The sequence below is a fragment of the Carcharodon carcharias genome, chromosome 2, assembly GCF_017639515.1.
Source record: "Carcharodon carcharias isolate sCarCar2 chromosome 2, sCarCar2.pri, whole genome shotgun sequence".
NCBI lineage: Eukaryota > Metazoa > Chordata > Chondrichthyes > Lamniformes > Lamnidae > Carcharodon > Carcharodon carcharias.
Window position 1 is genome coordinate 117,514,704 of NC_054468.1, and position 23,441 is coordinate 117,538,144.

General features: G+C 39.5%; 2 protein-coding genes across 2 annotated transcripts in view; one reads left to right on the forward strand and one right to left on the reverse strand.

Annotated features, from left to right (window-relative positions):
- Positions 1 to 23,441, forward strand: part of macrod2 (mono-ADP ribosylhydrolase 2) — an 897,762-nt gene that overhangs the window by 139,848 nt on the left and 734,473 nt on the right. The gene's annotated exons all lie outside the window — the stretch shown is intronic.
- Positions 7,820 to 22,870, reverse strand: flrt3 (fibronectin leucine rich transmembrane 3). The gene is made up of 4 exons (XM_041212072.1): positions 22,653 to 22,870; positions 11,449 to 12,302; positions 10,812 to 10,917; positions 7,820 to 10,636 (listed from the first exon to the last, which is right to left on the reverse strand). Exon 4 carries the CDS (start codon positions 10,601 to 10,603, stop codon positions 8,633 to 8,635), a length of 1,971 nt encoding a protein of 656 aa, XP_041068006.1. The 5' UTR covers positions 10,604 to 10,636; positions 10,812 to 10,917; positions 11,449 to 12,302; positions 22,653 to 22,870; the 3' UTR covers positions 7,820 to 8,632.

Sequence of the window (23,441 nt, forward strand, 5' to 3'; positions counted from 1 at the left end):
AGTGTCCCAGGTCCCTACCACCCTCTGGCTAGAAAAATGTTCCTTCTTCTCCTCCCTTATTCTTCTACAATCAATTTAAATCTATGCCCCGTGGTTTTTTTGATTTCTCTGCTAAAGAAAGTAGGTGGTTTTTATACGCCTCAATTAAGTCACCCCTTAGCCTCCTCTGTTCCAAATAAAACAACCATAGCTTACCCAATTTTTCCGCATTGCTAAAGTTTTCCATTCCTGGTTGTCCTGCCTAACCTTGGAAATTGATGCAATTGATGGTACTCTTATTTCTGCCTAACGTATGATCAGCTAACTCAGCACAGACTACATTGATTAACCAATTTTTAATCTATTTTTTAAAAGGTGGCTAATGCAAGTAAATGAAGTCAAGAGGAACTTCTTTTCGGATGTAAATCATATGGACTATGGTTTCACTTATTTTGAATGGGATAATTTTGTACTTGAGTTCCAAATACCAAATCTTCTGCATTTAAATTGCACAGCAGATACATTATTTATTGTGCCCCTGTTTATCGGCACCTTAAAAAGCCTACAGCCCCACCCCTAATTACAGTGTGCAACTCTATCAAATAACTACAAAGCTGTTTGTCTCTATCCTCAACCACAGGTCATCCAAACTCCTCACTGTTGTCCCAGTGTATTGTTCGCCACTCTTAGTCTTTTTAAAATTTGTAACTTAAAAGTGAGACAAAGTAATTTGTTAAATCAGTCTAGATACAGTGATTCTGTCACCTACATTTGGCTTCAGTTTACCTTAAGCTACTGAAGTGGGTCTTTCCTCCCTTCACTGATAGTCAGGGGTCTACAGATCTTGGGTTTGTGCAACATTGACTCAAGTTTGAGGCTGGTGCTCAGGTACTGTCATGGACTTGTCTAATTTCCTGAGAGTAGTGATGGAAACAGGAGTAGACCATTTAGCCCAGTGATGGGCATCCGCGGCTCATGGGTGGGCCACATGAGTGGCCCCCCTTCATCTCATTGGGCCCCAAGATTGGAATTGGACATGCAGACTAACCATGACCTCATGAATAAGATTAAATACATTTAATACACACCAAATATTTTATAATGAGTTACAGAAAATGCTTAATCATTCATATATTAATAGAATCATCATCGACTTCAAATGGTAAAAACAAAAGAAATATTTACGCTTGCCTTACCTACATTCATCCAGAGCATGAACATGAATTAATTCCTCCTCAAACTTTGTTTTATCAACCCGATGCCTTTGATGTTCTATGCCACATTTGCTCAGATCAAATTCAAATGGATTTGAGAGCAACGAGAGGTAGAGCTTCAGATCACTCACAGAAGAAAAACAATTCTCAGCATGCTCTGCTAGTGTAAATAGTGCTTGTATGTGAACTGATGGATCATATTCATTCCATTGATCAGAGTGTTTTTCCAGCACTTTTTTCAAATTTTGGGAAGTGAGTGTAGTCACAAGAAGAAAAGCCACATCCAAAATCCAGCTTTTATCTTCTAACTCTAGGTTACCGCCAAAAGAAACATCAAAAAGCACAACCGCCCACGTCCACCAGTGTAGAAACCACGACAGTCTCCTGGGATAGGGTAATTTTGCTAACTGCGCTGCGTGACCCATAATTCGCAGGGCTTGCTGATTGAACCATAGCAGCGCAACACTGCGCGTGGCTAATGGTCGACAAAATGTCTCATGGGCTGCACTCAGAACCCTGATGGGCTGCATGCGGCCCACAGGCTGCAGGATGCCCTCCACTGATTTAGCCCATCAAACCCATTCCACCAGTCATGGAGATCATGGACCAACTAAATGTAAGCAGAACTTGCAAAGTGATAAAATGTGAACTCTCTCAAGGCAATCAAGTGGAAAAGTCACCCTTAGTTTGTCTGTGTTGTCACTCTTAGTTATCCCTATGACCGAATATGATATTCCAGGCAGGGTTAGACTGTCATTTCCCCTTTCAAGTATTTAAAGTCACGGTTGCCCTGATATCCAGTCAGCTCCTTTATAAAGAAATTTATCAACATGGTGTTATTTGATTTGATGGGAAACCATATATCTAATATCACAGGAGGGAAATTACCTAATCTCTGCTGTTGCATGAGACTTTCCAATTCTGTCTTTATCTTCTCCAATTAATTAATTGGTTTACAGCCATGCTAATCAAGGCCGTCCATCTTTCCAACATCTGGATCTTGTCCATTACTAGCCTTTTCTCCAAGAAAAATAATTTGATATGCATAAACCTTTAGGTTGTATGTTTCTGGCTGAAAGCATCTTTAAGTGCCAGACACCATGACACCATTTCCCTCTAGAATCACTACTCCAATCCCCATTTCCCAGTTTGACATTGCATATAGTATATGGAGTATTAATTCATTTGAAGAATAAGGACTCCTGTAAAACGGTATCTTCTACTATATTTACCAGTCGTGTGAGTCGAAGGTTGCAGGTTCAAATCCCACTCCAGAATTTGAGCACAACAATCAAGGTTGACATTTCAGTGCAGTGCTGAGGGAGTGCTGCACAGTCAGAGGCACCATCTTTTGAATGAGGCATTAAGCTGAGGCACCCACTGACTGTACCCACTGATAGATGTAAAAGACCAAATGGGCACCATTTTGAAGAAGAGCAAGGGAGTTAGTTATCTGAGGTGTCCTGACCAATATTTATCCACACCACAAAAACAGATTATCTGGTCATCATCACATTGCTGTTTGTGGGAGCTTGCTGCACACAAATTGGCTGCCATGTTTCCCACATTAAATAGGGACTACGCTTCAAAAGCACCTTGTTAACTGTATAGCACTTGGGGACACCCGGTGGTCATGAAAAGCGCTACATAAATGCAAGTTTTTCTTTTTAGTCAGAATAAAACGTGCAGTTTGTGCATAATTTATTAAATATGTGGTTGTAAAATACTGACCATAAGGTCTTGCTGCTGAAAAATGTGTCTGAAAATTAAGGCCTGTTACTGTGTCAGAAGTGTGAAAGTCCACAACAGGCTTAACACCAGCCATGACTGAACTGTTCCTCTAATTTTTTTTAGTGTTGCCTAGTTCCTTGCAATTAGCAATTTAATGTGGAACTGGAGTAGGTAAAAGCATTGGATTCTAATTACTTGCGTTGCTGGAGATTATGTGGTGCGGGTTTGATTGAATTTACTTTGACTGCTGTTTGATTTGGAAGAAAAGAGAAATTTACCGTTTTTCTCTTTCTTACAAATGTGCTAAGGATGCAGTTTTGGCTGCACTTTAAGGCTGAAGCTGTGACAATCACAGTGCTAATGTTTCATCAATTATTATTGAATTTGAGGATTAGGACAAACTTTTAGAAGATTTGATCTGCTGCAATTTTGTCCAGTAGTGGTGCACGTACTCCATTTTACCATTTAGTAAGTATATTTGATAATGCTTAAGCTACCACTGAGGTTATAATAAATAGTTGTCAAGATAGTGAATATTGTCACCAGATTGCCTAGCCTGCTGCATCAGATACTGTAGAACTCTGTCCTGTACAGGTTGTTAATGTTGCAATCTTGACACAATGAAGTGCATGTTGTAAGTGAGAGCAGCTGTTACTAACTGGGGAAACGTTGGGGCATTATTCTTAAGTATATATAGGAACCGGTTTCCACCTATGTGGGGGGGAGGAAAAGGGAGTCTGTGCTTGTGTCCTCTGGGTTATTTTAAGGAAAGACTGGCTCCAGATTTATCCTTTACTCAGTGAATGAGCAGTGAATTGTAACACGGGTGACTTCTCCTTTGTTTCCAAATCTCAGTTAAAAGTCTCTGGCAAATGGCAGAATAATAACAGTATCCATCTTCTGAAATAAAATCAATTCATTCACATACATCCTTCTGTCTTGGGCGGTACTGAGCAGTATTGACAAAATCTGGACCTAGGTTACCGCACCCAGTATCTGTTAAAGATTGTGAAGATAGTGAAGACCCTCTGTATTGGGTCACGTTGTGACAAAGTAAACTGCTTTGAATGATTGAAGTAGAACACATTTTATTCAACACTTTGGTTTCTTGGTTTCATTTGTGAAACCCATAAGACTGAAGTAACCTATTTGCATAGACTTATATGAAAATAGGCCATTCAGTCCTACTGGTCCATGTTGTGTTGATATTCCATGCGAACCTCCTCCCACCATCCTTCATTTAACCCATTAGCATATATATTTTCCTTTCGCTCATTGTATACCTAGCTTCTCTGCATTACTGCATCTGTGTTGTTTGCCTGAATTTCTCCTAGTGCTGGCAAGTTTAACATACTCGCCACTCTCTGGATTAAGAAGTTGCATTTCAATTCTTTATTGGATTTATTTGTTTTGTTGACTTTTGCCTAATATAATATTTTGTTCTCAAATTTTAATAATTAAATATCAATCCTCAATTGATAACTTTGACAAATTAACAGTCTAGGTGGAAGAATATTTTGCTGAATACTGCACTGCTTAAACAGTTTTTTAAAAAAAGTGAAATTGACATAATCTGATCGTTATCTTCAATTTGCTCACTTTTTCCTCAAGGCTGCAGTTGACATTCTTGCAGTGATTTAGGTTAAGGGCACATTTTGCTTCAAGTACAGGAAAAGTTGGTGTTTTGGGCTTTGTGAATGACATGTGGGAGGGAGCATCCAACTCTTAACTATATCGATACCGCCATTCATAATTTGTTCTAGCTAAAGTGCCTCTGGATTATCCTTTCATGAACATACCATCTTCCATGTGATTAGAAGGTCCTGGCAGTCCATATGGGCTGATCTCCCCTCCCCAATTTTTTGTTAAAATTATATGGGTGTACAAATATCTTGCGCTAAAAGTATTGCTGTAGATTTTCCATTGCGCCAGATATCATGCACATGCAAGAGAAAAGATTGATGAGCAGGTAAAGACCAGATCATTGATCAATCCTGCCCCACAGCACGATGGCTGGACTAAATAAGGAATACAGAATCAAGGCAGATAAATGGGGTTGATTTACAGGTCAGCATTATCTAATTTAGTGACAGAACAGGTTCAAAGGGCTGAATGGCCTGCTGAAGTTCTGATGTTCCAATTCTTATTGTATCACATGACTACCTGGATGATTGAAGGTGGTGAACTGGACAGATTGGTCTTTTCTCTTCTTATAATTCCTTTGCATGTAATTGGAAAAGGCCTCACAATGCAGCCTTTATTGTGGTGTGACAAATCGTGTGCCACAGAGATCAGTGCTGGGGCCTCAACTTTTTACAATTTATATAAATGACTTGGCTGAAGGAACCAAAGGAGGAATGGTGGCTAAATTTGCTGATGACACAAGTATAGGTAGGAAAGTAAATTGTGAAGAGGACGTAAGGAGGCTACTAAGTGACATAGATAGGTTAAGTGAGTGGGCAAAGATCTGGCAAATGAGGTATAATATGGGCAAATGTGAAATCATTCATTTTGGCAGGAGGAATAAAAAGGAAACTTATTATCTAAATGGTGAGAGGTTGCAGAGCTCTGAGATTCGGAGGGATCTGGTGTCCTAGTGTATAAATCACAAAAGGTTAGTATGCAGGAACAGCAGGTAATTAGGAAAGCTAATAGAATGTTTTCATTTATTGTGAGGGGAATTGATTACTAAAGTAGGGAGGTTATGCTTCAGTTATACAGGGCACTGGTGAGACCACATCTGGAGTAGTGTGTTCAGTACTTGTGTCCTTGTTTAAAGAAAGATGTAAATGCGTTAGAAGCAGTTCAGAGAAGGTTTACGAGACTAATACTAGGAATGGGCAGGTTGACTTATGAGGAAAGGCTGGACAGGTTAGGCTTTTTGAAGAGTAAGAGGCAACTTAATTGGAACCTTTAAGATCCTGAGTGGTTTTGATAGGGTGGATGTGGAGAGGAAGATTCCTCTTGTGGAGGAATCTAGAACTAGGAGTCACCATTTCCTTTCATTTCTGGGTCTGCTGCGTACATGATATGAGTCTCCAGAGGACAGAACAAGCGAATATAACCTAATTTGCAGTCAGCAGCTTGTGTTTGGTAGCCCTGAGTATTCAAAGAACTAGCTAAGTGATCTGCAGTTCAATATTTTGAATCCACAGTCATTTGAAAGAAGCTATCCTGAGGAATACTGTATGCTCTGAAGCTGAAAACTAAGCAGTAAATAACTGAACCGTATACATGTTTGTAAAATCTGAATATCAACAACAGTAGACAGAACACAAGCAAAATACTGCAGATGCTGGAAATACTCAGAAGGTCAAACAACATCTACGAAGAGAAACAGAGTTAGCTTTTCTGGTTGGTGAACTTTCATCAAAACAGTGGACAGAAACCCAAATCAAAACAAAAAATTGCTACGTGTTTGTTAATCACTGGTTAGGCCCCAGTTGGAGCACTGCGTTCTGTTGTGCACACCACACTTCAGGATGGATGTCAAGGTCTTTGAGAGGTAATGCAGAGGGGATTTACCACTGTGATAATGAGGGAATTCATTTATGTGAAGAAACTGGGGGAGCTGGGAATTTTCTTCCAGTCAAGATGGTTAAGGAGCGATTTAATAGAGATGCAGAAAATCATAAGTGCATGGCTACCACTCAGGTCAGCTAGGATTTTACTCAAGTTTTCCTTTGAAAATGGTTAAAAAATGCAAGCAAATTAATTCCCCTCCAGATAATTACACATAAATCTGATTATTGTTTGATGTGTAATGAAATTGCCCTATAAATCTCTAATTTTCTCCAAGAGTAGGAGCAGAAGTTATTCTTATTTTTCGTGTTTGTTAAGAATAAAAAAAATGTCACCTTGCCCCAAAAGGAACGTGTGCTAGATAATGTGAATCAAGAAACCTCTTGTTTTGTTGACATTTCATTTACAATATCCTTTAAATAGGCAATTTAACAACTATCGGCCCTGTGCATGCTGGCCCACACTGGCCTCGAGTCAAGCAACACCTTGATTTTAAAATTTTCATATAGCCTCTCCACTTCTGTAACCTCCTCGGGCCCCACAAACCTTCAAGATATCTGCTCTCGCCAAATTCTGGCCTCTTGAGCATTTCAGATTTAGGTGGCTGTGCCTTGAACTGGATCCTGATCTCTGGAATTCCCTCCCTATACCTCTCTGACTCTCTTTCCTCCCTTAAGACGCTCCTTAAAACTTACCTCTTTGATCAAGCTTTTGGCCTGATATCGCCCTCGGTGGCTTGGTGTTAAAAACAGCTCCTGTAGAGAGCCCTAGGACACGTTATTACAGTGCTATATATTAATACAAGTTGTAGTAAAGGATCATTTCCTCTTTGAGAATCTTGTTTTGTACTGATTGGTTACAACCCAGCTAGGTATAGTCTTAGAAAGATACCGCCCCTTTAAATCAAAGCTGACAAATGCATCATTTTACAGCTGCAATAACAGGGGCTGTTTCGGAGTATCAGCTGTACTAGATTGTTCAGAGTGTATCAAAGCTATCAAAAATTCCCTCAGGCAAGTTGTTTAACTTATTAGGCAAGTCCATCCGCTATAATTGGAGAAAAATGATAGGGACATTTAAAACATGTCTATTTTTGTCTTTTCTTTATCCTTACCAGATATAAAAACATTGAAAATATGGATAAAATGGCTCTTTGGCTAATAGTCAAGCATCATCCAGTTGGGTAATGATTCTTTTTGCTTTCCAATTGGTGTAGGAAGACAGTACATCACAAGCATGGATATGTTGGCTGACTAATGGCTGGAGTGAGGGGGCAAGCCATGTGCAGAAACGTCCAGGAATACATTTAATCGCAGTTGGCAACCTAAATACAGGCTGGTTTTGTGTCATTGTGGACCAGTAAACACAGCAGTTGATTTTGTTCCATTTTATTCTGCAGAAAGACCACGTTTTCTCATTGACAAGTATGGCGAGAGAAAAAAAATTACCGAATTTTAAAACGCTGAATACAATTAACATTCGGTCAAGGCACATACAAGACTGGCCAAAGGGCTAACAATGCACTTTGGTTTAAATTTTTAAAAAGTACCTTTTTTTTGTGGCAACGAAGAAATCTGTGGCTCAAAGTCTAAAGTTAATCGCAGGTAATGCAGACTGTAAGCTGGAATGATGTGTTACAACCACTTTCATATTTCAGGTATTACAGTTACTTCTGTGCAACATACTCAGGCATGAACAACATACATAATTTCCTCTTCAATCCTGAATTGAAATTGTCTTCACCAAGTGTACTATTCAGCTGTAGGACACCTACCCTCAGTAGGAAAAAGGCCTGTGCTTAAACTACAAGGTTCTCAAATAGGCTAAAAAAAAAAGTCTCTGAATGTTCAATGCTTGTAAGAAAACCCACTTTCACAGTTGACAAGCAATCTTCCGTCAATAGAACATGGAAATTTTAAATTCTTTTAAATCTTTTTAAGATTACCAAAGAAAAAATACAAATTACTAGAAGTTACTAAAATATAGAATTGCAATCAGTGATCAGGCATCCATACTGCACAATTGGCAATATTCACCTGGATTCTGCAGCTTTTGATATAAAGGTCATTAAATATAAATTATATGGCAAATGTACAGTCCTGTTTCCTCCAGTATTCCCAAATCCAGTGTTTCCAAGTAGTACAGCCACTTCCACAGTCACTTTCAGTTAGTAGTCCCTGTAATTATCATGAGTGTGAATGGTCTGAATCTGGTATTCCACTGTCTCTGTAACTTCTGTTACTACTGCTGCTTTCGCTGTGATTGTTTTTGTACAAACTCATCCCATTAGGTGGAAATATAGTGTGTATTACAAATTCTTCCTTTGCTGCTTGATCACTGTTCATTGGAATCATTTGAAAAGCAGTCTCCCGAATTTCTAATATTGAGTTGTCCTTCTTAGTGCCAGCCTCTGCATAATCATCATCCTTCCTTCGCCGCCCTCTGCTATATGCACAGGTCTTGGAGAAAGGTGTTCCAGTTCTATGCATGTAACAGCAAACCAGTGCAAGTAAAGCAATTGCTATTACGGCCACTGCACCCCCTATGATGCCTGCCAAAGGCAGACTTGTATTCCTGTAGAGTTCCTTCTCCTGCTCCCTGTTCAGGGTGGTGGTAGGATTGTGCATCTTCAGAGATGCGGTCTGTGTTTCTGTGCAGACTGGGGTCTCATCTAACAGATAAACATTGCTGGTTTCCATGGGAACCATACATATTCGATAGGATGACTCTGGCTCAAGGGCCGTGAGCAAGTATTCACTTTTCCCACTGTGCACTATGGTTTCTGTAATGGATCCCAACGCAGGATTATGTCCTAACTTGAGCCAGCTGAGTCTTAATGCTGTCATAGGCAGGGAAATCTTCCAGGTAATGTGAATTGTATCTACGCTCACAGATTTCACATTGATTCGAACAGCTCTGCTCCCTGGAACTGCTGTGGGCCGATAGTTTTTGCTATGGTCCGGTTTTTTCCAGTCTGGCCGTTTCGACTCGAACGAAGGCCAGTGTCCATGGGTGGCGGAGATCCTAGCTGAAGTTACAGTGGTGGGCGACGTGGTGGGGAAGGTATTTTCCAAAGTGATGTTTTTGCAACCAAACATTGCGACTGCCAGGTCCTTAATGGCCATACCTCTAACCTTTTCAGGCAATTGGCACATTAGTCCACGCACATTGACCCCAATTGGAAGTAAATGCAGCCAGTCTCGAACCCACTTCATTTTACAGCCGCAATACCAGGGGTTGTTGCGGAGAAGCAGTTGGGACAGGTTGTTCAGATTATCAAAGATTCCCTGAGGCAAGTTGGTTAAGTTATTATTTGACAAGTCCAGCCGCTGTAATTGTCTGAGATAGGAAAAGGCATTGGAGGGGATATGATTGATATGATTTTCCTGGAGGTGCAGCTTCTGCAAGCTTGTAGTGGGAAGAGTGGGAGGTGAAGTAAGTATGTTGCGCACAAGCGATAACTCTGTAAGATTCTCAAGGTTCATGAAAACCTTATCTCGAAGCCCTTGATTGGTTAGCAAGTTCCCGTCTAATACCAAACGCTTCAGGCTGGTGAGATGTCTGAGGGCACTCTCTGAAATGGTGGCAATTCGGTTGTCATCCAGCCTCAGCTCTTCAATTGTGCTGGGAAGTCCTACGGGTATACTGCTCAAGTGATTCCTGGACAAAAAGATTAATTTGAGATACTTATTCTCTTGAAAAGCCCCTTCTTCAATACTAACAGCAGAGACCGAATTATCATCCAAATGCAGCCTTTCCAGGTAGGGTATTTTGGAAAGTGAATCCAAGGATATTGTCCGTATATTGTTTTCCTGCAGGTGGAGTTCTCTAATGTATTTTGGTACATTGGTGGGAAACTCATCCAGACAGTTGCTGTAGAGGTAAATGGTTTCCACCTTCAGCAGGTTCAGGAGCTCCCTCGGAATCCCAGCATTGTTGATCCGATTGTTCTGCAAGAAGAGGGTTGTGGAATCTTGTGGAATTCCAGTCGGAATGGATGTCAGGCCTCTGTCGTTGCAGTACACAAAACCTGCATCACACCGGCAGACTGAGGGACATGTTTCCACAGCGACTGTTTGTGCCATTAGTCCTAGAAATAATCCCATGCCAGCCCACACAAAGAAACTCCAGATCTTGCTGATCACTTTTACGGACATTTTTGATCAGTGGGGCACTCAGTTCTTTAAAACCTAGAAGGCAGAGAAAAGATATTTAATATAAGCTTGAGCTGTAGGAAAATAACATTAAAAACAAATGCTTGAGCTAAGCATCCTTAAAAATGGTAGTTTTTTTTCCAAACAGTGAATTTACATTTTCACTTCTATGCTCCACCACTCTTTGAAATCCTTGTGCTCAGATTCCTACCTTGTCTCAGTTTCCTTGGAACGGCTTTCTTCCAGAAAAAGGGTTGTTGCTTAATTTCAGATCAGAACTACAGGCTGTGAATTGTTTTGTTGTTTGTATTGATTTCCTAAGACAAGAAGGACCAGTGTTATTTTTATTTCAAGTTTGTCTTTCTTACACTCTGGGTCTGGTTGTACTCTTGACAGTAACTTATCTTGTACTTTTGGTCTCACTAAGTGTGTACTTAAAATCAAGGAAGAAAATTTGATATGAACTAAACTAATGCTTCTTGCAAAGTGGCACTTGCAGTAATTTTTAAAGAAAATACCACTTGCAAGCACCTGTCACTTCTACCTTGGAACACAATCTGGCTTGAATAAATGTAAAGTCCACAGCATTCTCTTCACTGTGTCACACCAGTTCACTTCTCCGTATTTTGCCATATTACTTCTACAAGTCAGAAGGATAAAATGGACATTTTTAAAATTTGCCTGGTACTGATTCAGAAGGAAATTACTGGTAATGTTTGTGTAATTCAAGTGAAACCACCATCTCCTCTTAAAAATACAAAAAGCATTATAGTAATTAAGTGCTGTGTGGCAGCTTTTAGGTATCCCTAATCTGCATTAACATTGGGGAAAAAAAAAGGGGATCTTACCGCATCTAGTGCATTCTGGGAAATCTCGCGCTTGCAGAAGGAAAATCTTGGAACGTAAGTTCAGCATGTCCAGATAGTACTTCCGTTCTCTTGGAATAATGCTCCGCTTTAGTCCCTCCAGCACTGCAGTTATTTCCTGTCGTTTTGGTGTTTACACAACTGTTCCTGGTTTACATTGCAGACCACCTGACTTGTCCCCAATATTTCCGTGAACATGCCCACAAAAGTTTACGATTGTCAGATCAGCATTTTAAAAACCAGCTCTGCCTATGGAAATCCTTTAACCTGCTGACACTCTTGGGGAATTCGCGCTTTGCTTCCTTTGAATCTTCGTTTTATATCAAAAAAACCTGACACATTATAAGACCTCTTTTGTCGTTTTCCCACAGCTGTGGCTTGAATTAGCTCCTTTGTGTATTTGGAAAGCTCTTCTCTGTAGCGTGGTGGAGAGCAGTAATGTCAAACTCCACATTGAGGGAACCATTCACATTACAGATCACCATTGGTTGAGCTTCAGTTATGCTCCAATTTCAGGGGGTGCTCGAAGCTGATCGTCGATACTGAATTGTGCACCGTACTCACGTTCTTTGGAGGGCTGGTGTGCCAAAATATTTTCTTTTTTGTTTTAGCCCCTTTGCTCTTTTTTGAAAACTTCCAGTTCCTTTAAGTCAAAACTGTATTCCTGATCATTGAGGAATAAGGGTGGGATGGGGGAATGGGTCAAATTATGTCAACTCTTGATTCCTCCCACCTAGTGATAGTTCACTGGAAATATGAAACAAAATGCTGCAACAGATCTTTTTCCTTTGTGGTTGATGAATTTTCTGTGAATATTCTTTCTGCCGAATTCTGACCTGCAAACACAGTTAAGAAAGGCAATGGGTTGCAGACTGAAAGCACGATTTCGATAGAATTTCAGCTGACGTAATTAAAGCTGAAAGCTGTACCTCAGGCATCAATTACTCTTGGCATTCAATTCTGATAGTGTCAGTGTCTGGATGAAATAGCCTGATTACCGCGTAATGAATATATCTATCCTATCAATATGCCATGGTTGTGAGCTAGGGCACCACTCATATCAAGAAATCACCTTTGGCAATTATTCGGAAGGGTTTTGGCCATCAAACATTAGGCATTCTGGATGGTGGTTTAAGAAAATACTAATTGCAGTCAGTCTACATCAGCAGTTTGTAGGGAAAATGATTTTGCGAATGCTGACCCCTTCCTTGGTGGATTATAAATAGCAATGGATGCACACAGCAGGTTTTTATATATTGTTGTCCCTGTCTCTGAACAATTAATGTCAATGCTTAGAAATCTCGTTTAGTGATCCCTTTTTTAAATATGTAGAACCTGATTTCATACTGGAAAGGACAGAATATGACGTTATAATATTGTATGACTGAACTGTAAGCCATTTTAAATATCACACTTCTTTATGTTTGTGTGTGTGTTGCAACCTTTAAATTAACAAGTATTTGAAATACAGGCTGACTTTTTATGTTATGTTATATGTTTTGAATTATAGACCTTTCCTTGTAGTATATAATATGCTGGATCTGTGAAAACTGACATTGCTCTATTTCATTGTACTTCTCTGACTTCTTTCAACCCAGGCAAGTTGCAGAAATGTTGGATAGTATTAGCCTCAAATTGAAATGTCTGAGCATGGAGTTGTCAGTAGCACCGTAACCACCAGTAATGGTGTACTGCAAAAGCATAACAATGGCCTGAAAATAGGGGGCACTAAATATTGTTCAGGGCTGCCAGAGGTGCAGAATACTGGAGCTCAGAGCCAAGGAAGGGTGATGAGAATACTTAAGAAAGCTGTTCAGTGACTGAAGGTCAGCTTGTTTGGTTGGTTTAAAAACAATGGCATTTCTAATACTGAAGGTCCGTGATGCCCTAAGGCATCTTGCTGATCTTAAGAGTTTCTAAGAACATTGCAAAATGTGAGCTGTTGTCAAGGCCATGTTGTATTTTACTGTATGTTTTATATAGTTAATAGTATAAGTTACACCAGAGTGTTTTAATGAGGTATTGGGGAAAAGCGGGAGCGAGGTGATAGTGTTACATTTGTTTCTTCCATTCCTCTGACTCATGCAAGGTGCAGTTACTCTGATTTCGCAATGTTGTGATGACCATTTTTTCACTATTCGTGTTGATGGTGTATCCAACCATTGGAAACTAGAGCAATCTTGTTGCCACTCCCCTCTCCAACAGTGATTATTGGCTAGTGATTCAGTTCAGGAACCCGCACTACCACCATTTCCTGATATAACCAAACTCCAGTTGCAACCATTGTGCACCAGGATAAACTCTAGGGGTTCAAATACTGTACCAAGCCACATGATGCCTAACTGCACCAGCGGGATGCAGTGGTGACTGCATTGTAAAATATGAAAACGCCTCAATATTCCATTGCACATTAAAGTGGATGCTTTTTAATGTAACGTACATTAGCTCAGCAATGTTCATTCTGTCCAGTTTTCAACAATATTGAAAGTTATTTAATCAAATTCACTTTACTTGAAATTCTTTTTGCATTTTTACTTCACTTTATTAGCTCAGCAAAGATATGGAAGGTGTATGTGATTTGATTCGGCATTGACTAATCCTGGTGTAATGGACCATAGGCAGTAGGAGCCTGATACCTCACCCATGTAGTTGTACTTTGTGTGTAAGCTTGGGCAAGGGATATTGGCAAGCTGTATGACTATGGACCTGCAAACAACTGTGGGAAAAAAAAACTTGTATTTCTTTAGCCTCAGGAAGTCCCAAAGCATTTCCAGCAATTAAGTACTTTTGAAGTGTAGTCACTGTTGTAGTGTAGGAAATGCCACAGTCACCTTGTGCACAGCAAGCTTGCACAAACAGCAATGTGATAATGACTGGGTAACTTTTTTATTCAGTGGTGTTGGTTGAGGGATAGATATTGGGCAAGGCAGTGGGGTTAACTCCCATGCTCTGTTTCAAAATAATGCAACAGGATCTTTTACATATACCGGAGAGTGCAGAAGGGGCCTCAGTTAAACATCTCATCCAAAAGATGGCACCTCCAACAGTGCCACACTCCCTGCATTGGTGTGTCAGCCTGGATTTTTGTGTTCAACTGTCTGGAGTGAGACTTGAACCTATAGCCTTCTGACTCAAAAGCAAGACAGTGCCTGATGTCTAGTTACCATGACTGGAATATATGCTTCTCAATTGAATATCTATTTTTAAAGATGTTTAACGGACCTCCCTTATTATCTCTTTTTATTTGGCTCAGCCAAATTTCTTGCCTTGTGATTCTGGGAGGAGCCAAGTAAACTCTGTGCACATATGCTTTCGCTCCCTGTTAAACTTTCTCTCTTTCTGAATTTTTGTTATTAGGAAAATATATGGTGCAATTTGAAATGATTTTCTAAAGCTGATGTACTGGTCCATTTTAGGATGACGAGAAAAATATCACAAATGCTGTGAATCTAAAATAGCACTCCACTAAGCTCTTTGCTTGTACGGTAGGTTAATGTAGAGATCCCAATATTAACTTCTCTAATTTCTTTACAGATGCTGGGAGGTCTGTATTTTCCAGCTCTGTTTATATTTTCAATCAACTTTTTGTGGATTAGAATTTTTTGTCATGGATTAATAAAAACAATAAAATCATAATGGCACAATGCAGTGCCAAAGGAGGCTATTCAACCCATCGTGCTTGTGCTGGCTCTTTGGAAGAGCTATCCAATTAGTCTCTCACCCCTGTGCTCTTCCCCATAGCTAACTGCAAGGATCGATGGGGACAGGAACTTAGCACATATACATTATCTGCTATCCATTTCCCCCATTAACTGGAGTGACTTCTTTAGGTCACACCAGATACTTTAGCTGAAAGTGATAGGCACTGCCTCATTTCCACAACATTTCTCACAGCTAGACGCCAAGAACCATTTCATTGTTAATAGTTGAGGTACAACAGACCCCAGGGCACTGATGAGAGACACAGCTGTTGACTTGAAAACAAATAACCATGAGAGGGGTTCTCTTTGAAACTTGGAGCCACTGTTGATTCTGCTTTGACAGCTTCCAAGGCGAAAGCAGTCAGCATTTCATATTGGAGGGATCATTTTGTTCATTGATTTCCTCTAGGAACATCTAAAATTTACTCTGAATTAAATTTACAGGGGAAAACTCTCCCCATGCATTGATTGTCCAACGAAGTTAAACAATCACAAGCTAGAGATAGTTGAACACCAAACCTGTTTCTTCAGCTGCTTTTGTGCCATATTTCACCCCTCAGATGCTATTTCATCTGATAGTCCACCCACTTGATCCCGATGAACAAGTCTTATATGATGGATGGCAAAGTAAAGTTGGCAGAATCGCTAAGGCTGGATGCAAGTTTCCTGCTTACTGGCCTCCATGAATCTGACACTTTGTGCACCTCAGGCGGCCCAGGGTAATCCCAACTAGGAGCCACTTCTCTTGCACTTCTCTAAACCTCGTATACCAGGAGCTTTAAATGGTCTCGGAGGTTTTGCCAACACAGTCCTACCCAGAGGATCAGCGCATGTAGTGATAACTCTCAGTACAAAGCACTCTAATTGACATCAACCCTAAAATCCGGTTTTGCCAGGTTTTAGCCTTTGTCCACCTCTCAGTTGAATTTAAAATGTTCAGATTCATTTGTTCAATGCAGTTTCATTCTGGATATGCCTCTGAGGTTACCTTTGGAAGTGCTGGGGATTTTATATATCGGGACGGAAAGAAATGCCTCACAAATCTTTCTGATAATATTTCAATCTATCTGTAGAAAGTTCAACATAGAATTCAAATTCGAATTATGATTACAAAGAGTATAGACAGAGTAGCTACGATATAAAAGGTATTTAGTTTTTGGAGCATATTTAGTATTTCTGATAGGTTTATTTGGGTGACTCACGCAGTTGATTTTGGAAGGCTGGACAAGGTAAAGGAAATTAATGTAAAAATTTAAATTTCAGAGGACTTCATTTAATTAACCCAGTGTGGGAGAATAACCAGAGAACCAACTTGTCAAACTTAGCTAGACAAATTTATGGTGTCAGCATTTTGTATTATTTTGATGGGTGTACTTTTATGTCTGTCCAAATATTCCTTCAATAAATGTGCAAATATGTTGTAATACAGAGAGAAAACAGCAAGCACCACAAAATATTCAGTGGTAATGTCACACTGTTGGAGATTTGCTCCTTACTTAGCGAGTTTGCATCTTAGGGCTCTATTGTTGCAATTTCTATTTTGGGGGGAAAAAAACAAAATAGCAAATTAAGCCTGTGGAAAAATAAATCTTTTGATATATGATCAAAGGCTGTAAATGGCAATTAATGCACTGTCGGGATAACTTGACACAGTTTCAACATCCAATCGCAGAGTATGCCAGAGTTGTTTGCTAAGAGAACCTCTTTAAATTATGCCAAAAGCATTTGAGTCAAAGAGAGAGGAAGACTGGAGTGAGCACATATTATTACTGTGATACCCAATGTCAGCCAAAATTCTGCAAACTTCAAAGCTATAATGGTGTTCCCCTTTTAAGGTTGAAAGGAGATTGTGAGTCCCCACTGGCAGAAGTGTTGTTCCAGAAGTAAAAACAGTCTGTTTTGGTGAAAGCACTGAAGCTCATTAAGTTCTTGTGTACCAAAGAACTTATTTCCTCTTTTTTTCCCCTCTCCACTCCAAGTTGAAGCAGGATAAAAGGCGTGACAATTCTTTGAAAGTGGACACCGTTTCTGACTCGAGGATTAGTTGGAATGGCTCTGGTTTTCATAAGACTCCCCTTAGCATCGCTTCTCTTGATTGTATGTGCTCCTCGGCCTGGCTCTGCCACTCACATCTCTGGTGACAGCAGCAAAGAATGCCTTTGCACATCAAAAGCGACTGTGACCCCCAACCAGATAGAAGTGGGGAAATCCTGCTGTTGTGCTCAATCTGACCTTTCCCGAAGCTGTCTCTTACGATTCACTGACACTGAGTGCCGGTAGCTGAGCCTGTGGTACAAAATTAAATGAACCTACTTTGTGCAGACTGCCTGTTCTCTGAGCGCTATACTAGGCAGCCAGTGCAGGGTGATTTTTTTTTAAATAAAGCTCTTAACTGGCAAGTAGGAGTCCAAGTTTTTCTAAAAAATATATAATAGCAATTAAGTTTTTTCTAAATAAACCATTGAAGAGAAACTGGTTTGCCCTGTGTCATCAAGCAAAAGTGTCTTTTTTTTTGCAGGGGCATAACTAATAATCCTTGTCACTATGATCAGTTTCCCTGTCAGGTTTTTACAATCTTCACATTAACGGATGGCTGTCACAGTCTGCCTGTTGCCACCTTTGAACCGTGCAATGATGTAGGTGAAAACAGTTTCTTGATGTACATTTATTGTTGCAGTACAATCGCCGCACAGCCTTACAACTTCAAAGAAAGATTAAACTGCTTTGTGTAATGACTGCATCAGGGAAATAATTAGAGATGATAATTAGGGATGTGTTGCCTTGACTTGTGTCATTTTTTAATTGTCTGAGACCAATGTTGTATGTAAGCAACTCTTGAGTAGGTCTCATTGTAAAGCTTTTAACTTTCCTGAACATATGCTTTGTAAATACTTGATAGCTAAATTGCACAGAAGGCCACTAACAAAATACAAGTAGTTTATTCAGTTTAAAGTGGTACAATGCGTTAGATAAATACCCTAACTAATAACAGTTTGATCTGTTAGCCCTGTCATGCTTGACATCAATATGTTTTGAAAACTGGTAATCATGGCATTGTGGCGTAATGAATTTTTGCTTCTAAACAGCTCAGGTTTTATGTACTGCAGTGAGTGAACTACCATGTTTTTAAGCTGGCAGCAGATTAATGCGTGCCTTGTACAGTGAGTGATGTCAAGGATAATATATCGGGAAGAAAATGTTACGACATGTCAGTTTTGTTTAGAAGACACAGTCTATATAGAAACTGGGACAGATCCAAAGGAAAGGAGGAAGGATATTTTTGGATGTTTCTGTTAAATGTTTTACGTGTCCAGTGATGGGGATTTGCCTCCTTGTGTTTAGCCAACAAATTGTATTGTTGGCACGGGATGATCATTTCAATTACAGAATATAAGCTGCTATGTTCCTTTGTACTGGTCATCTATGTTGTGTGTTTAATTTAATATACAGGCTGTTTGGGTCAACGAGTCCATGCCAGCTGTTCATGCTTCACTGGACTCTCTTTCCATCTTTCCTCATCTAACTCTATTGACATCACTTTCTATTCTCTTCTGCCTTATGTGATTTACTAGCTTTCCCTTAAGTGCATCTCCTCAACCATTCACTGTGGTATTGTGTCCCAAAAATGTTTCAATTTTTAATTTGGAAACATTTTTTGAACAGACTGGAACAGTTTTTCTTGATGTTGGATTTCTGCCATCATTATAAAATTATTGGACAGTCTCTGCCATCTTATCTGAACTTCCACAGTCCTAGTTTGCAGGGAGGCTGTGTGTAGAGAAGTAGTCTCCCCTTTACAAAGAGAAGTGTAGCTGATACCTTGCTTAATTCTTCACTTGGCTAAACCTAGCAGTAACAACTCACAAGACGCTGGCATGTCTGATCATCAGTGCTGTCTCTTGATCATGTTTTGTAGATGGTTTCCATTCTATTGTCTAAATTGGAAGAAGCTATCAACATTTCCAAATGCTTGAATCCAGGGGGTTTTGTGTACAGATTTTTGGGGCTCCTTAATTTAGGGAAACACTATGAATGTGCTTGTTTTTGTAAAATTATGCACTAAGTCCAGTGATCCTTAGTGGCTTTGATTGCATGCATAGGTTAATGATGGACAGACCTGATGATGCTTCATTAAGTCAGCACTAAATTGAGGATTTTGAAAACAAAATGCATATCGTTGTTTCAGATTCTATCACTGTGCATTTAGCCTAATGCAGTTGAACAAAGGAGTAACTATGGCAGCGTAGGTTTCTTGTACGGTAAGCACTGTCTGAAGCATAACATGTCAGTGCACCAGCTAGCTCTTCAGATTATGTTAGAATATTTCAAGCAGTGTTCAGTTTTCGTCCTGAATATGATCATCTGACAGCTCAATACATTTCTCAACATCATCAATGAGACATTATTGGATTTGATTGCTGGATATTACAGGGGCAGACCACAAAACAGGAAGGTTTAGATTATTCTTGCTGTTTTTCAAACAGATTCCTTAGTCTTTTCACTGTTGATGACATTTTGTCTCTGCAGTCGAAGCTGGCTGAGTGATGATTAAATTAGTAAGGGAATCACATAAGTCTTTCTTTCACAAGCAGATTCTACATAAACGATTTTGGGGAAATGTTTTTTTAAAACCTTAATTAGGTCAATGGAATAACTGTGATGTAGAAACTTTAATTAAACACTCACAAAGGGGCAACTTTAAAACTGTGTAAAATGCGCACACAGATTTTAAAATAAGCAGCAGCAAACTTTGTACATTCTCCATTGTGTGCCCAGCTTTTCCTTTCTCCCAGTTTTTCACCACTGACTGTGCCAATTATGGCCTTCGGAGCTACTTGTATGGTTTCTAAGGAATCTTGTACCTATAAACGTCAGAGTTAAGAACAAAGGCCAGGTTTGTTGCCTCAAGTACAGGGGAGATTTTTGTTTCTCCCTTATAGACTCTAAGGAAAGAAGTTTAGCAAACCTGTAACGTGTCCCCGAAGGACATGTCAGTATGTTATCCTTCCACAAAAAATTGCTCACTATCAAAAGAATGCTAATCTTCTCTTTTGCTACTCTTTTTCTCTTCCCTCCCCCCACCTCCAGATTCGAGCTGCTAATCCTTCTTTACGGCTCATGTTTTTTCCCTGTGTTACCCACTAAGAGATTACACTAGTCTTGAAACCCAAAGCCTGTTTATACAAAGAAGTTAACTGACAGATGTAGGAATGTGTGAGAGCTTTTTCTTCAGCTGACTATTCGCTCCTAATTAACTCTTCTTTACATAAAAAAAATTGCATTTTTGTGTCATTCATGTTCTGCTATATATTATCATTGTGCATTGGTGAACATGCAGCTTTGTAAGAGGAGACCGGCTGTTGAGTAGTGTTAGTTGGATTCTTTAAAGAGACTGTCTTAGTGTGAAAACAGAATTGTAAACATTTATGGCATTGATGGGTTCCACATTTTTGACCAAACATTAAAAAGAATCATGAAGCCAGTCTTTGCCAATTCTTGCATGCTAGATTAAATTCTAAATTTTGTTTAAAAACGGGGGGATGTTTGGTTTGATCAGAAGAGTTTTCGTCTAAATGGCTGGTATTTAGTTAAAGCTGGTTATCTCTTAAAGCTCAAACATTGCTTTTGCAGGCAAATTGAAGGGGAATGAAGCTCCACAATGCAGAATCGGATACGTATTAACTTTTCGACTAGAATTTTGCAGGACTAAAGTGTTACAATATGTGAAATCTGTTCCAGGTTTGGCTAATTGAAACAATCTTAACTTTACAGCATGTTCGTAGATAAGGTCAAAGACTCTTTTGTTTTTATTCCTTTCAGTGCTGCTGTTTTTCTTTTCAGTCAAAGGTGGCTGCAGTTGTTCTTGTATAGCTTTTGCCCACTTGGGGGTGGTAGGTACTGCAAGATGCCAGCTTTAAAGGACCTTTAGGCCAGATGTTTACTGCTGGCATTCACTTTAATTTACTTTAATTATTACGAAGTCTACTGGTCGGGAGAAACCACAGCAGCCTCCAGATTATTTTTATATAAAGGGCCACAAATTATTGAGAAGTTGATTTGTTTTAGCACAACTTCCTGTGCTGTTTATTCTGCCATTGATGTCTTGAGCTATTGATCCTTTTTTATCGAGGGAAGCTTGCTTAAGCTGCTGTTTTGTACAGCTGCCAGTTTCGTAGCTTGTTGGGTATAAGTTATAATTGCCTTTTGGTGCCTGGAGTCATCATCATAAACCCAATGTTGCATCACACAACCTGAGGCTGTGAATGCTAAATATTCAGCAATTTTGGATTTTATTTGTGTGTTTGACTTGGATGGTGAGGTGCCTAGTTTTCCTCCCTTCTGGCCTTTTTAAAGATAACATTGCTACTGTTTTAGACTAGTCACAAGACTTCCAGTCATGTTTCTCCATATCATCCCAGTGAACCATAGCCATAATTGCCAATTGTTGCAGGAAGGGAGAATAAACATCTAAAATTAACTTGACTAGAGGATTGATTTTTTTTCCATTTCATACAAGACAATGCAACTGCAGAACTTTGACAACTACGTTGCTATACATGGTTAGGCTTCAAAATGTGCATGAGTAGCTATGACTTTTTTAATTGCCACATTCTGGCTACTCATGCAAGGAAAAACTTTACGGCTGAACTAATGTGGCTAGGATACTTGAGCTAAATCATGATAACACAATGACTAAAATCCAATTAGGATTGCTAGCTATTTTTGCCAGTTTGTTTTGTTTCTGACTGAGCCAGTATTAACTTGAATGGTTTGTTTACTGCAGTATACCATTGGATTAAGGGATATAGATCTGCCTATCTGTATTATGTATTTTTATATTGTTTTGTGTTCTGTTGATGTGAGTTATTAACACAATAACGTGTAAGGACTTAGGTATGAATGGAGATTTTTTAAAAAATAAATACTATGTGCTCACAGGTTTGGTAGAAATGCTTGAGATGTGCAATCCAGAATTTCAGTTTGTAAAAAAGCGGCTGCTTGTGCTAAGAGGTTTGAAATGTTCTGAAGGCGACCAGGCTTCATGCTACATGGTTCTTGCATGGGGTTTCATCAGATTTTTCCTTAACAGAAATATCTCTGTCTGATGCACAATACTAGAGGGTTTTTTAAAAAGTGAGAACCAAGATAGGGGAAGGGAAGCTGAGGAAAAGCATGAAGGTATTAGTCCGCTTACATAATTGAACTTGGTTAGTTTAGTTCAGTGAAATATATGGAGTTGTTCCTTCGCAATATCACAATAGGGTCCATGATAAAGATTTCAAACCAACTTGCTTCCAGGCAGTTTCGGCTCTGTACGGTGCTGTGTTCTCAGCCTTTATCGGTGCTGAAATCTTATTGACTTCCATTGACTATTAGGAGAACGTTTGCCAAGATAAACCTTGCTCGTACCCATTATTAATGGGGGAAAAATGCTTAGTATCAGAAGCTATTCTCATCCTTATGAAAGGAACCAGAAACACTTACCAGGTTAAAATGAAGAAACTTCATGCATCCTGCGTCTGTGAACACAGCAGTTAATTATTCCAGCTTGTTAACCAGGAATGGGAGGAAGCAATCATTTTGTCTGTCCTAAAGCAAGCAGCAGAAAAAAAAAGCAGTGAAGTATCTATCTGTCTTGTACCGTCCCCATTCAGTCCTTGTGCACTGTTACGAGTGGTAGTAGTCAGGCAGGGAGAGCTCTCCAGAAATTCTGAAGTTAAAGCTTTGTCTGCCAGTAGTTGAATAGAATGATGAGGTCACAGGTAGGCAGGGCTTGCCTTGGTAGTGAATGCGGTTAGATTGCTGAAACATTGAAGCTCAGGCCAGTGCATTTCATACACTAGAGGGAAGCAAAGCAGGATGTGGATGGTGGTGGGGAGCATTGGAAAGTGAATGACTCCAAGAAACGTTTGATAGATTCCGCTTCTCGTTTGTTATGACACACTCTTTATTAACCAGTTGCATTATCCTTTTTTAAAAATCTCTTATCTTTACAAAGGAACAAAATGGGAAGTAAATGGAGAGGACACCGCAAAATATTAAGACAGCAGAGTCCTTTGTGTATAAATGATATCAGATGCTATCTGCATATAAATGAAAACTAATCCCATTGATATGCACTTAACCCAAGCAGTACGACGGAAGGCTCTTCTGTAAATGTTACTCTAATTCTGCCAAAAATTTAAAGAAATCAAACTTGTAAATGATTTCTTTCCACCCCCAACCCCCCCACTCCACCCCATGCGAGCCCTAAGAATTTTTGAAAATATAATG

Excerpts from the sequence above, each read along its gene's own strand:
- flrt3 (XM_041212072.1), bottom strand. The coding sequence starts at position 10,603 with ATGTCCGTAAAAGTGATCAGCAAGATCTGGAGTTTCTTTGTGTGGGCT.